Here is an 11290-nt window from a genome sequence, read left to right on the forward strand (position 1 = left end):
ACAATTGATTTGATAAACAACTACCCGTGCATCGCACGGGCAAACGGGCTCTATCCTAGTGTATAATAATGATGGGATACAGCTAACACTACATAAAAAATAAAAAACATTGCTGGGCACATGGGTGCCAGTTCACTTGACCAATTGGCACTGAGAAAGCAGCACCAGTAACCCACAACCAACCAGATGCCACACGACGCGCGGCAGAACTAACCATCCAAAGCTGCAACACTGTCCGAGGAGGAGGAGGAAGACAACCCAAAACCAAAGAAGTGAAATGAAATGTTCCCAATAACAACAGTTTTCTTTCTAACACACTTTTTTATGGGTTAAAATTTATGTAAGTCTACTAACTTACATGATCACCATACACTTAATGCGGCGAGACCTGCATAAATTTTAACCGATAAAAAGATAGTGTTAATAAGAGAGAGTGTTAAATAGGGTGTTACTAGCCCTCATCAATCAAAGAAAACCCATCATCGACGTTTAAGGCCACGCGTCCACTCATCTTCCCGGTACCATCACCGACACGTGGCGTCCCAAATAGGTTCCTCCCCATTTCAGACACGTGTCTCCCTTCTCGACAAGTTGCACGACAACGACCTTGAATCAGAAAAGCAGAAACATGTTGCAGTGAGAAATCGTGTCACTCTCACCACGTGTCCCAAACACCTCCTTCCACGATCTTGTAGTCACATCCCAGGGACATTTTCGTCATCACATAAATATTATTCCCCTATTGTCTTCTTCTTCTCATATCATATTTTTTCTGTTCCAATTCACTTCTCCCATTTCTTCTTCCATCTTCTATCTTGTGTTTTTTTTTCCTCTGTTCCGGAAAATCATATCATAATTTGCAACTTTTTATTTATTTATTTATTTATTTACGGTGATAAATAGAATTCATTGCTTCCTGGATTACCGGAACAAGGATTTTATTTATTTTTCTTTCAAAATTCTATTGGTTTTCAATTCTTTTCCACACAATTTCAATTTCAATGGTGTTGTTTTTCACCAACCTGAACGATTTTGTGATCTGGGTTTTTGCTATTCTGGGTGTTATTGGATGAGAGAGCATGTTTTGTTTCATGGGTTTTGCTGATTTGAATCATCACTATCATCGTCATCATCATTTGTCACCGGTAGCTAGAGCTTGTGATGTTTTGATGGAGAATCAAAGTCGTCGTTATCATTAGATTCTGCGTGTGTGAATGAAGATGGAGAAGTACCCGAGAGATCTGCTTCAGAGATTCCTCGTGTCAAGTGGTGGCAGTGAGAAGATTGATAACAGAACGCAGACACAGACACAGCAACATCATCAGGGTGAAGAAGAAGAGGAGGAAGATGAAGGGATTGAGCTGCACCTGGGACTCTCGTTGGGTGGAAGATTTGGGGTGGACAAGCATGCCAAGAACCAGCACCTTGTGCGCTCTTCCTCCGTTGTGGGGACAATGCCTCTGCTCCGGGAGGATTCCGTGGCGGCGTCGCCGGCGTACTCGACCCTTGTGAGATCTTCATCGCTGCCATCGGAGACTGAGGAGGAGTGGAGGAAGCGGAAGAAGTTGCAGACGCTGCGGAGGATGGAGGCTAAGAGGAGGAGGTCGGAGAAGCAGAGAGGTTCCAAGTCGGAGAGAGATGTCGCCGGCGTGAGTTCCGGTGGTGGTGGTTTGGAGGAAGTGGAGGGTGCAGGTGCAAGTGCAATAACAATGGGGTTGAATAGACTTAGTTCTTCAACGGCGACGCCACCACCGTTTGGGTTGCCGAGTTGGGGTGTGGCGGGAAAGCAAGTTGTTCTTGGTGATGTTTTGGGGAAAGGGAAAGTTGGGGTTGGTTTTCAGGGGTTGTTTGCACAACCATCTTCTCAGGGTTCATCAGCGGAATCCCAAGGGGGAAGCTCCTCATCAGTTTCTGAAATGGACAGCAAGCCTGTTCTAGGTAACTCATTCAATTCTGCTCTTTTTGCTGTCCTCTTACCTTGTAAACTACTCTTTGGATTGTTAATTAGTTTCCTTGCATGTTCTTTTATTTACTACCATAATTATAAACAGGTTTTCTTTATGGCTTACTGAGTTACTTGTTTCAAAGTGCTTCTGGATTAAGCAAATTGGCTGGTAGCAAGATTGATGAAGTATAGAGATAATTTTTTTGATTATGTTGCCACTGGTTTCCACACTTTCTTTGTTGAATTTCAAAAACTGCTTAGGTGATTGAAATAGGCTTGTAGTTTAACACTAGTCGAGGGACTAAATATTTAGTGAGATGCTCATTCTGAGCATGTTTGGTTCCACGTTTGCAAGTGTTAGAATTGATTCTCTGTGGAATCAATCTTTGGGTGTTTGAATGTTCATTTTCATAATTGATTTTGGCTCCAAAATCAAATTCAGGGTTAAATAAAAGTTATTTTACTTGGCACACTATTTGTTTCCTTGTTTTGGTCTCTCTATATCCGAACTCGGAATGAGAATAACTTGGGTCACTTTTCCCATTTGGTTTCTCCTATGTATTAGTATCTCAAACATGGTAGTTAGCATGGTCATCAAAATTTGGGTTTATTGATTCATATTGCGCCGGTGAATCGAATCTGGTATTGAACTGTACACTGAAGCGCAGCCAAATAGGATGAATCGAGATTCAGGAAGCAACTCGTGCAATTATAAGTTTTGCTGGTTGAGCTGACAAACAAGTCAGGTCACAAACTCAGTTCTTAAAAATGATCCAGAGATTTTTTTTCTTTTGTTCAGTTTTTGTTTAATTAAATGGGAGGGAGAGCGCCGAAATACTTCGCTTCATTGATCCAAGTTAGATTATTGACCCTAGGGTTGGTGCCTACTTGCTTTAACTATGCCTTATTCTTTTCTGCCTCCAAATTATCATGTTTCCTTTTGTTTGCCTTTATTCTTTAGGATTCAAACCCCCTAAGGTCTCTTTCTTTCTCCCACATGAAGAACCTATTCTACATTTTTCCCTTACATTAGTGTTGTGTTATTTCTTTATTGGGGTTCTTTTTTATGTAATAGGATTTAAGTATAAAATGTAGGAAAGTAGTCTACATTTTATTGATTCTTTCTAGGGATTGAGCACTTGAACCTTGTATAGCCACTCAGCGTTTTTCTTCTCATTTTGATTTATGATTTGGATCTTGGATTATTTTGAAGTTTATGCATGATATATCAACTTATGTTTCAGTTTATAACTTGGTTTTTTCTGCATCATATATCTTACGATTCATCCAAAGATTGGATTCACAAGGTTTTCCGATTCACGATTCAAATCTCGATTTGATAACCATGATCTCAAACTATGTGATTCTTAGGTTTTCATTTTCACCACTCTTATGACAAAGGGGAAAAGAAGATGCTAGGTTTTGCTTATGAGAACTCTTGCATTCTTATTTGATTTGCATTAACATTGTAGATGAGAATTCAGTGTAAATACATATAGTTTAGTAGGTTGCTTTATAGTTATTCTGTACAGCTTCCTTTGGTAGCGCTGACTTGGGCCAATATCGTTTGTCGCTAAATAGAAATTGATAAGTAATTATATATGGTGTTGAAAGATTTATGTATGGTAGGTGTGTTGTACCTATCCGATGTTTACTTCTTAGCACGTTTATGTGCTCTCTGATAAACCTAAGTTATATATGATAGGCTATGTGTTTGATTGTGCCAGATAGTTTGTCTGTGTATACTGACTAATATTGCAAAATCACTATTATTGAATTGCCATTCTTGTTTGCAACATTTTCATTTTCCTTTTCCTTTTCCTTTTTTCTCTTTATTTTCTTTAAATTGCTATGATAAGATTGACTTGTTGGGTTGGACTTGAAACCATAAACATTGCACTCATTATGCGAGATTTTGTGTGGTCATTGCATTTCATTATTGTCCTCTGTTTTTTTCTGAATCTTATCAATTATCATCACTAGTCTCTTTATCCATGGCCCTCAGTTTTAATACAAGAGACTCCATGATACAGTGGCCATAAAAGTGTCTTGATCTACGCCGCATTTTGAAGAACCTACTTAAGCTTGTCTTGTAACATAAGCGTTTGTGTATGTGTTGTTAGGATCCGAAAAATCCTAAAAGTGAAGTAAACGGAAGTAAAAATTATCCTGTATTGTAGGGAGTAAAGATACTTTTACTTAGATCCTTTATTCATATGTCACTTTGTTTCAATGCTGTACTTTTCCTTAAAGACATCAGTTTATGCAAGTGGATCATGTTTCTTTCTGACGTTGCATCTTGTTTACCTTTGACTTTTTTATATATACTTTTGTTTTTGGGTGAACCTTTAATGTGTTTTCTTCAAAGATGGAAATTTGTGGTTGTATGTAATTCTATTCCTTAGCTGAAAAGATATAGAAGGAAAACAAATAAGTAAGGAAAAAGAAAAAGGTTTTTTCTATCAAAGGACAAAAAAAATCTTGTACGCAAATTTAAAGAGCTTTCTTGCAAATTGATTTAACACATAACAGCAACATATACAAAATGTTACCTTTTATAACATGTAAAATCATAGTGCATGCGTGGATCAGTTTTTAACATGTTCTACCACAGATTGACATCTTCCGCACTTTTGTCTTACACACCTTATATTTTTGGTTCCATATAGTACTGTGTAAGTATATTTTTTTCACAATACAGTTTTGGTCTCCATCACAGGATCAAGTAGTTGTGGTGAAGCAAGAAGTCCAGCTAGCACTCAATCCTTACAGGAAAGAAGCAACCAGGATGCTATGCGTTCTTCCGGGCCAAAGACAGAGGAGAACAAGATAAGATCTTCCAGAGCTGAGGTGGAGAATCTATGTAAGAAACCTAATCCTTCCCAAAACATGGGGAGGGATTTTGGGACAAACCCAATGGAAGACATGCCTTGTGTGTTTACAAAAGGGGATGGCCCAAATGGTAAGAGAATTGAGGGAATCTTATATAAATATGGGAAAGGGGAGGAAGTGAGGATAATGTGTGTGTGCCATGGGAACTTTCTGTCTCCTGCAGAGTTTGTTAAGCATGCTGGTGGTGGCGATGTTGCTCACCCACTTAGGCAGATTGTTGTAAACCCTTCTGGTGCTCCCTTTTTGTGATGGAGTCCCCCCTATTGTACTACAATCAGTAGCGCTGTAACATATAGGTTTTAATTGAAGAGAAGGAATGTTAGTTTGATATCTTATTTAATTTGTTTCCAATTTTTTCTAAGCTTTTGAATGAAACAGTATTATATTGCCTCCCTTCAGGAGGTGAATGCTTGATTCTTCACTTTGTACATGTTTGTTAGTTGATCATGTACTAGAGACAGAAAAAGAAAAGCTGAAAAAAAAATTCTTAGCTGCTGTTAAGATTCCCCCCCTTTAATTTAATAAATAATTGTTTTTTTAGTTATATATTTTCATTTAAAGTTATGATTTGATTTGATTTGATTTTTTAAATAAGTTATGATGTGAAGTTATTAAACTGTCATTGATGTTAGTTTATTATTTTTGAAAGATTTAGGGTAAAGAAGATGACAACACATTAAGCACCCTGAATAAAAACAAATGAAACGGACAAAAAGAAGTGCTAGTGTACGACGTGTGTGTTCAAATTGCATCATCAAAGGGTTGATATTTTAACTCAAATGAAACAATCGATTACTTGATTGTGATATGCATCATTATCTGCTCTTACAAGTCATCATCATGATTCATGGACATGATTACAGATTATTACTTGGAATATAATCTATACACACTTTAATTATATACACCTCTACTTCTTGAGATATAGAGTTAAAGAGAGGGAAAAATATCTATAGATGGTGTGGTAAAAAGAAAAAGTGACAAGAAAATAAGTGAAAACGACTCAAATGAGATAGAAGAAAATAAGTGTAAATGTATTAGAAAACTTATTATTTTGTTTTTATCGTTGAAGTTTATTACCTAGTAGGATCTTTCGTATGTCAAAGATTTTTTTTTTGTTACATCCGAAAATATATGTCAAAGATTTATACTTTAAAATAATAATTTAATTTTATACTTTTATCTTCTAAAATGTATATTAAATTTTTGAGTTTACTTGCAATTACTTGTAGACTATATTATTTGCTCATGCATGTTGGACTCAACAATAAACCTTGATCTTTCTCAAAACATCCTAAACCCTTTACCCTTTTACGAAAACGAAATCATTTTTTTCTTTACTTTTCTATCAATAAAAATCCGTTTTACATATGAAACCCAATACCCATAGTAACAATTATGTTTACATTTATAAAATAATTATATACTATTATCTAATTACAAATAATTCTTTTAAACTCATTTTAATAATATTTACCACTTTATATTAAAGTATATAAAATACATTTCTCTGAAATTACTTCTAAGTTAATTCTATCTAGAGGATTTTACTCAATTTTAAAAGACATACATATAAACATTTTTCACCTTATTGTTTGGGAAGATAATATGTTATTCAAATAAGAGATGGAATTAGGAGAAAGAAAAGAAAACATCTATCTTGCTTTGAATTTGAAATTTTAGGAATAAATAATTAAACAATATTGAAATACAAAGAAAACCGTAAAAATTCTTCATCTTAATTTAATTTTTTTAAATTTTAGGAGTACCACGAGATATGAAGTTAAAATGGTTTAGCCAAGACATGTACATGGGCATCTAATCAAACCTAAGTGCCTAAAGAAGGTAGCAACTAAAAACAAATGAGACATCTCAATTCTGTAAAACTCAGTCCCTTAACAGCAACATTCGCATCTTGGACAAGAAAGCTTCCATGTACAAGAAGGCTTACATGCACAAGAAGTCTTCCACGAACAAGAAGGACAAGAAGTCTTCCACGAACAAGAAGGACAAGAAGGACAAGAAAAGCAATGGAACCAGTTGCAACAATTGGCACATGATGATTTAGAAGTCACTTGTTTAGATTGGAAACAAGTGCAACAACTGGAACATGCATTGCTAGTCGTTTCTGAATCTTGTTTAAATGATTGATGTCGAGGAATATCTGTCTTCATAAAACTGCAACCATTACAAACAGATTAAAATCAGTATGTCATAGTTGATAGTAATTTGAAGCATGTGCGCAAAGCAAAGCAGAGGACAAGTATATACTCATGATCAAAAGGAGCAGGAACATATAAGGTAAATTGAATGTAATATGAACCATGTACTAATGTAACATAATCCAATGAGAACAGCTATAAGCTTTTCAATTTGGTGCCTAAAATATGCCAAAAGGTGAAGAAAAGGAAACATACACAGAGGAGCCACAGCAACTTGTACAGCGATAGTTCCAACAGCAGCAGAACGCCCAGCCACACGAAAAACACTTGCAGCCTGGACATTTATAGCAGCAGTGCGCACAGCTATGATTAGAACAGCAGCACGCTGACCGTGAGCGCTTTTTTCTGCAATGCACAAAACAAAGGGATATTCCTCAATCCTTGTAATTTACCACACTCAGAAGACTGAGAACATATCCATAAAGTAGTTGTAATGGATATGTACAAGACTTGAGGTGCGATTAGATAAACAGTTTAATTAAGCGTTTGTGAAAATTAGCATTTATCGCATAAGAGCTTATTCATAAGCTAATTTGAGATCCTTATGGAAATAAGCTCAAAATAAGTTCTAGGTAGGTCTAAGCATTTATTCATAAGCTAACTTGAGCATCTTATAGGTATGTCATAATAAGCTATATACATGAACTCTTAAACACTGTCTTAAGCACTTATGCTATATGATAAACTCAACTCAAATAAGTTCTTCCAAACGGGGCCTTAATCCTAAGTCGGCATAAGCATGTCCAAATGGAAATTTGTATATTTTCTTCCGAAGTTAGTTCATACCTTTTACATTGTATTGACATGTAGGTTAAAGCATGTATATGGATCGAAAAATAAAAGGGACTTGTCTTGAAAGGAAAAACAATGAAATGGACTTACAATGGAACAAAAGAGGGCACACTGGATCCACTCCCAATAGTAAATTCTGACAAATCGGACTTGGACGACTTGTAAATTGCAGCTTGATGTAAAGTTTTTATTTCGTTCCCGTCATTGCTGAGTTTTCGCTCTGACTTGGAATCTTCATCTGATGTTCCTGTTGATTGGAGGTTCTCTCTGTCATCTTCTATTCTGGCAGTGTCTATCTCTTCTACTATAACTGGTGGGGTTTGGTTAAACACATTCAGCTCACCAGATTTGGTCAATTCCTCAGGCATAACCAACTCATCAATCAAGAAGGGATTATCTCTTGGGAAACTATTGCGCCCTAAATGAATGCTAAATAATGATTCATTAGAAGCAACACTCCATTCCGATGCATTAGTAGTTATTTCAAAGACTGAAGATGGAATCCTAGAAGGATATCCGCCAGATCGATCCATCACTTGCATAGGGGGGCTTGCCGTTGGTGACATACCCTTTTGGTTGTAGGACAGATTGTAAAGTTGACCTGTCGACGGGGGAACTCGATGGCTGTTGTCAGTTTCAGATTTGGCAGAGCTCTCACTACTAGAAACAAAAGTTTTCCCAGATTTTGATATAAGTTCAGATGCATCAGAAGCGGTGAAAGTCAATGCATCCATTCCAAAGAAAGCATCCGGTTCCGACGATGAAACTGACAAAGAGGAAGAACTTGACCTTCTAGTTGAGGCCGATATGCTTTTAGAGCCACTGGCATTCTCACCACTTTCACCTCTATCGATTACATCTATTTGCCTCTCTGAATCACTACTGCTTCCACTTCCATAAAACACCTCAGGATTTGAATTTTTTCCTTGATTATCTTTTATGCTATCTTTTATGCTATGAGCAAATGTCACAGTATACATTTGAGCACTTTGTGCTTTCTTTCCCTTTCCCTCTTCAATGACCCTGCACCAGTTTTTGAACGGTTAGAACTTCATCTTTCTTATAGCCCAAACCCATTACTGAATTTGCTTGACTATTAGAAAGTCACACCATATCTCAACATTTCAATATCTAGGAAATTAAAATGTAACTTCAAACAAACTTTCCAAGTCAATTGCATATGTGAAGGGCTCCTAAACATTTTTTTTTGGAATAAAAAAGGAAGATAAAAGAAATTTACAGAAAGAGATGAAAAGAAAAAGGGTGTTTTGAGATTATATCCTACAGACTCTATCAATAATCAATGAAGGAAAAATAAAAATCAGCAAACTATAAATGAAAGAGTTTCCCATTTAAACCCACCTCCTGACTAAAAATCATTAAAAAAAACCTGAAAAATCTAAACTTTGATGCAGATTCCAAAGACCCAAAACCTTAATCTCAATCCAGCACCCATTTGCAACATACAGAAGAACAAAAATGAAATTGTATACCATCCCATTATGTAACCTTCGTTCCCAGTCACATTGCTCATGGCCAGCATGAAAAATGTTCCAATTCAGGTACCCCCATTTTAAAAAAAATTCTCCCCCTTTCACATGAAACAAAAAAAACTACAATTCATTACAAGATTTAAAACAAAACCCTATGATTTTAAAAGTAAAAATCTGAGAAAAAAGATTGATGAGTGGATGAGGAAGGTACCTGAAAGATCATACTGTGTTGATTTTTGGTTTGATCAGATGTTGACAACGTTTGCAGTCAACAAGAGCCATAATTGGGTGAAGATGATAAAGGAATTAGGGTTTTGTTTTTCTGTCGGAAAGATCAAATCAGGGGACGAGAAGTGTGGCGACATCATCGGAACTTCCAAATCCATTCTGTAATAAATGACTAAATCTGCTGTTTCGCGCCATCTCTCTGACCACATTTTTCCCAATCCAACGGCTAATGAGTGATCATATATTTTATGTCACGTATTCAGAAATAATTACATTATATTTCATGTTAATTAAACAAAATTTTATTTCCTAATGTGTCATTGTCAACTTTACTTAATTAGGCTTGTAATAAGGGATGCTCCGGGTCAAATCATGGCAGCTGCCTGCCTTCCTTATAACATCTAGTTCGTTGGATCCTTCCATGACCGAAGCACTTTGCTTTCGGTGGGCAATTAAGATCTGCTTCCAGAAATTTAATGTTGTGAGGAGTGAGGACAATATATACATATAAATTCGTAACAAAAAAAAATTAACATATACTATTAGAAGTAAGAGCATTTTTCACCAAATAGTACACAAGTGAAAGCATTTTTTTACTAAAGAGACCATAAAAACCACATACTTCGACTCAAGTGAGGGTTTTTAGAAATGTGAAACACAAGTGAGGGCATTTTTTTACCAAAGAGGCATCAATAACCACATACTTTTACCACTCAATTTTTTTTATAATGTTTTCTAAAATTAAGTGATGGCACTTGCCCTCACTTGCATGTGTATCCGTCATTGCATGCAAGGACACACCATACGAATAAATGACAAAAAAACTCATGTTGGAGAAAAGTTGATGTAGTAGGTTAGGGGGGTGGTGGGGGGAGAAGGGAGAAATGCTGTCTACAACAAAGGGAAAATGGGAGTGATGAGGAGGAGGAAACACAGGATATGGTGACTAGATGGGCTAGGATGTCAAAGGGAAGGAGAAAGATGATGGTATGTGGTGGAGAACTAGACGTTTTTTAAGATAACCATGAATTGTATATTTGTACGATTTTAGGAGTTAAATCTAAAATATAACAACTATGCACATGTTATCATACAAAATAGACATGAGATAATCACATGGCTAAAATGACCTAACTTTGATAAATTAGGTCTTAATAGTTACGTCATTACTCATATTTTTTTTTTGTACATCGAAAAGATAAATTGCACCTACTACGAATCGATCCCTGGACCTCCCCCTACCCAACCCATATATCCCCTAACTTCTACCACTTGAGCTATCCTACGAGGACGATCATTACTCATATTAAGATATCTTAAAAATATTCTAAAATCAATGAATTATTCCTTCACATAAAAGGGCGCATCTAATATGCATAAAAGAAACTTTGTGTAACCTTGCACAACTAAGGGCTGGTCCGGTAGGTGGTAATTTGTTTTTTTTAAATTGATTTATTTTAAATACAAAAAAATCTTTTCATTTTTTATGAAAAAAAAATCAGTAGTTCCACCACTCTCTTCCTCCACCTCCTCTCCACCATGTCCTCCGCCACAACCGCCACCAGATCTCCTCCCTCACCGATCACCATCTCTCCGTTTTCACTTTTCACCACCACCTCTGCAATATTCCAAAAATATGAAATCTCAAACCCAAACCCTGGAACACATGAACCAGTCAGAAGAATCCCATAAAAAAATGAAGCAACAACAAATCACAC

General features: G+C 36.3%; 2 protein-coding genes across 3 annotated transcripts; one reads left to right on the forward strand and one right to left on the reverse strand.

The window, feature by feature from the left end:
* The first annotated feature begins 768 nt into the window (after positions 1-768).
* LOC130739731 (ninja-family protein AFP3) lies at positions 769-5172 on the forward strand. Its single transcript, XM_057592115.1, has 2 exons — positions 769-1938; positions 4665-5172. Exons 1-2 carry the CDS (start codon positions 1215-1217, stop codon positions 5084-5086), a joined length of 1146 nt encoding a protein of 381 aa, XP_057448098.1. The 5' UTR covers positions 769-1214; the 3' UTR covers positions 5087-5172.
* Positions 5173-6514: 1342 nt separating this feature from the next.
* LOC130739732 (uncharacterized) lies at positions 6515-9772 on the reverse strand. 2 transcript variants are annotated; one of them, XM_057592116.1, is made up of 5 exons: positions 9556-9772; positions 9345-9442; positions 7942-8874; positions 7255-7404; positions 6515-7015 (listed from the first exon to the last, which is right to left on the reverse strand). In XM_057592116.1, the coding sequence occupies exons 2-5, from the start codon at positions 9392-9394 to the stop codon at positions 6733-6735; spliced, it is 1416 nt and encodes a 471-aa protein (XP_057448099.1). In that variant the 5' UTR covers positions 9395-9442; positions 9556-9772; the 3' UTR covers positions 6515-6732. The 2 variants fall into 2 exon arrangements, with proteins under 2 accessions (XP_057448099.1, XP_057448100.1); XM_057592117.1 differs by lacking the exon at positions 9345-9442 and having other exon boundaries at positions 9556-9770.
* Between the last annotated feature and the right edge of the window lie 1518 nt (positions 9773-11290).

This window comes from Lotus japonicus, chromosome 2 (assembly GCF_012489685.1).
Source record: "Lotus japonicus ecotype B-129 chromosome 2, LjGifu_v1.2".
NCBI lineage: Eukaryota > Viridiplantae > Streptophyta > Magnoliopsida > Fabales > Fabaceae > Lotus > Lotus japonicus.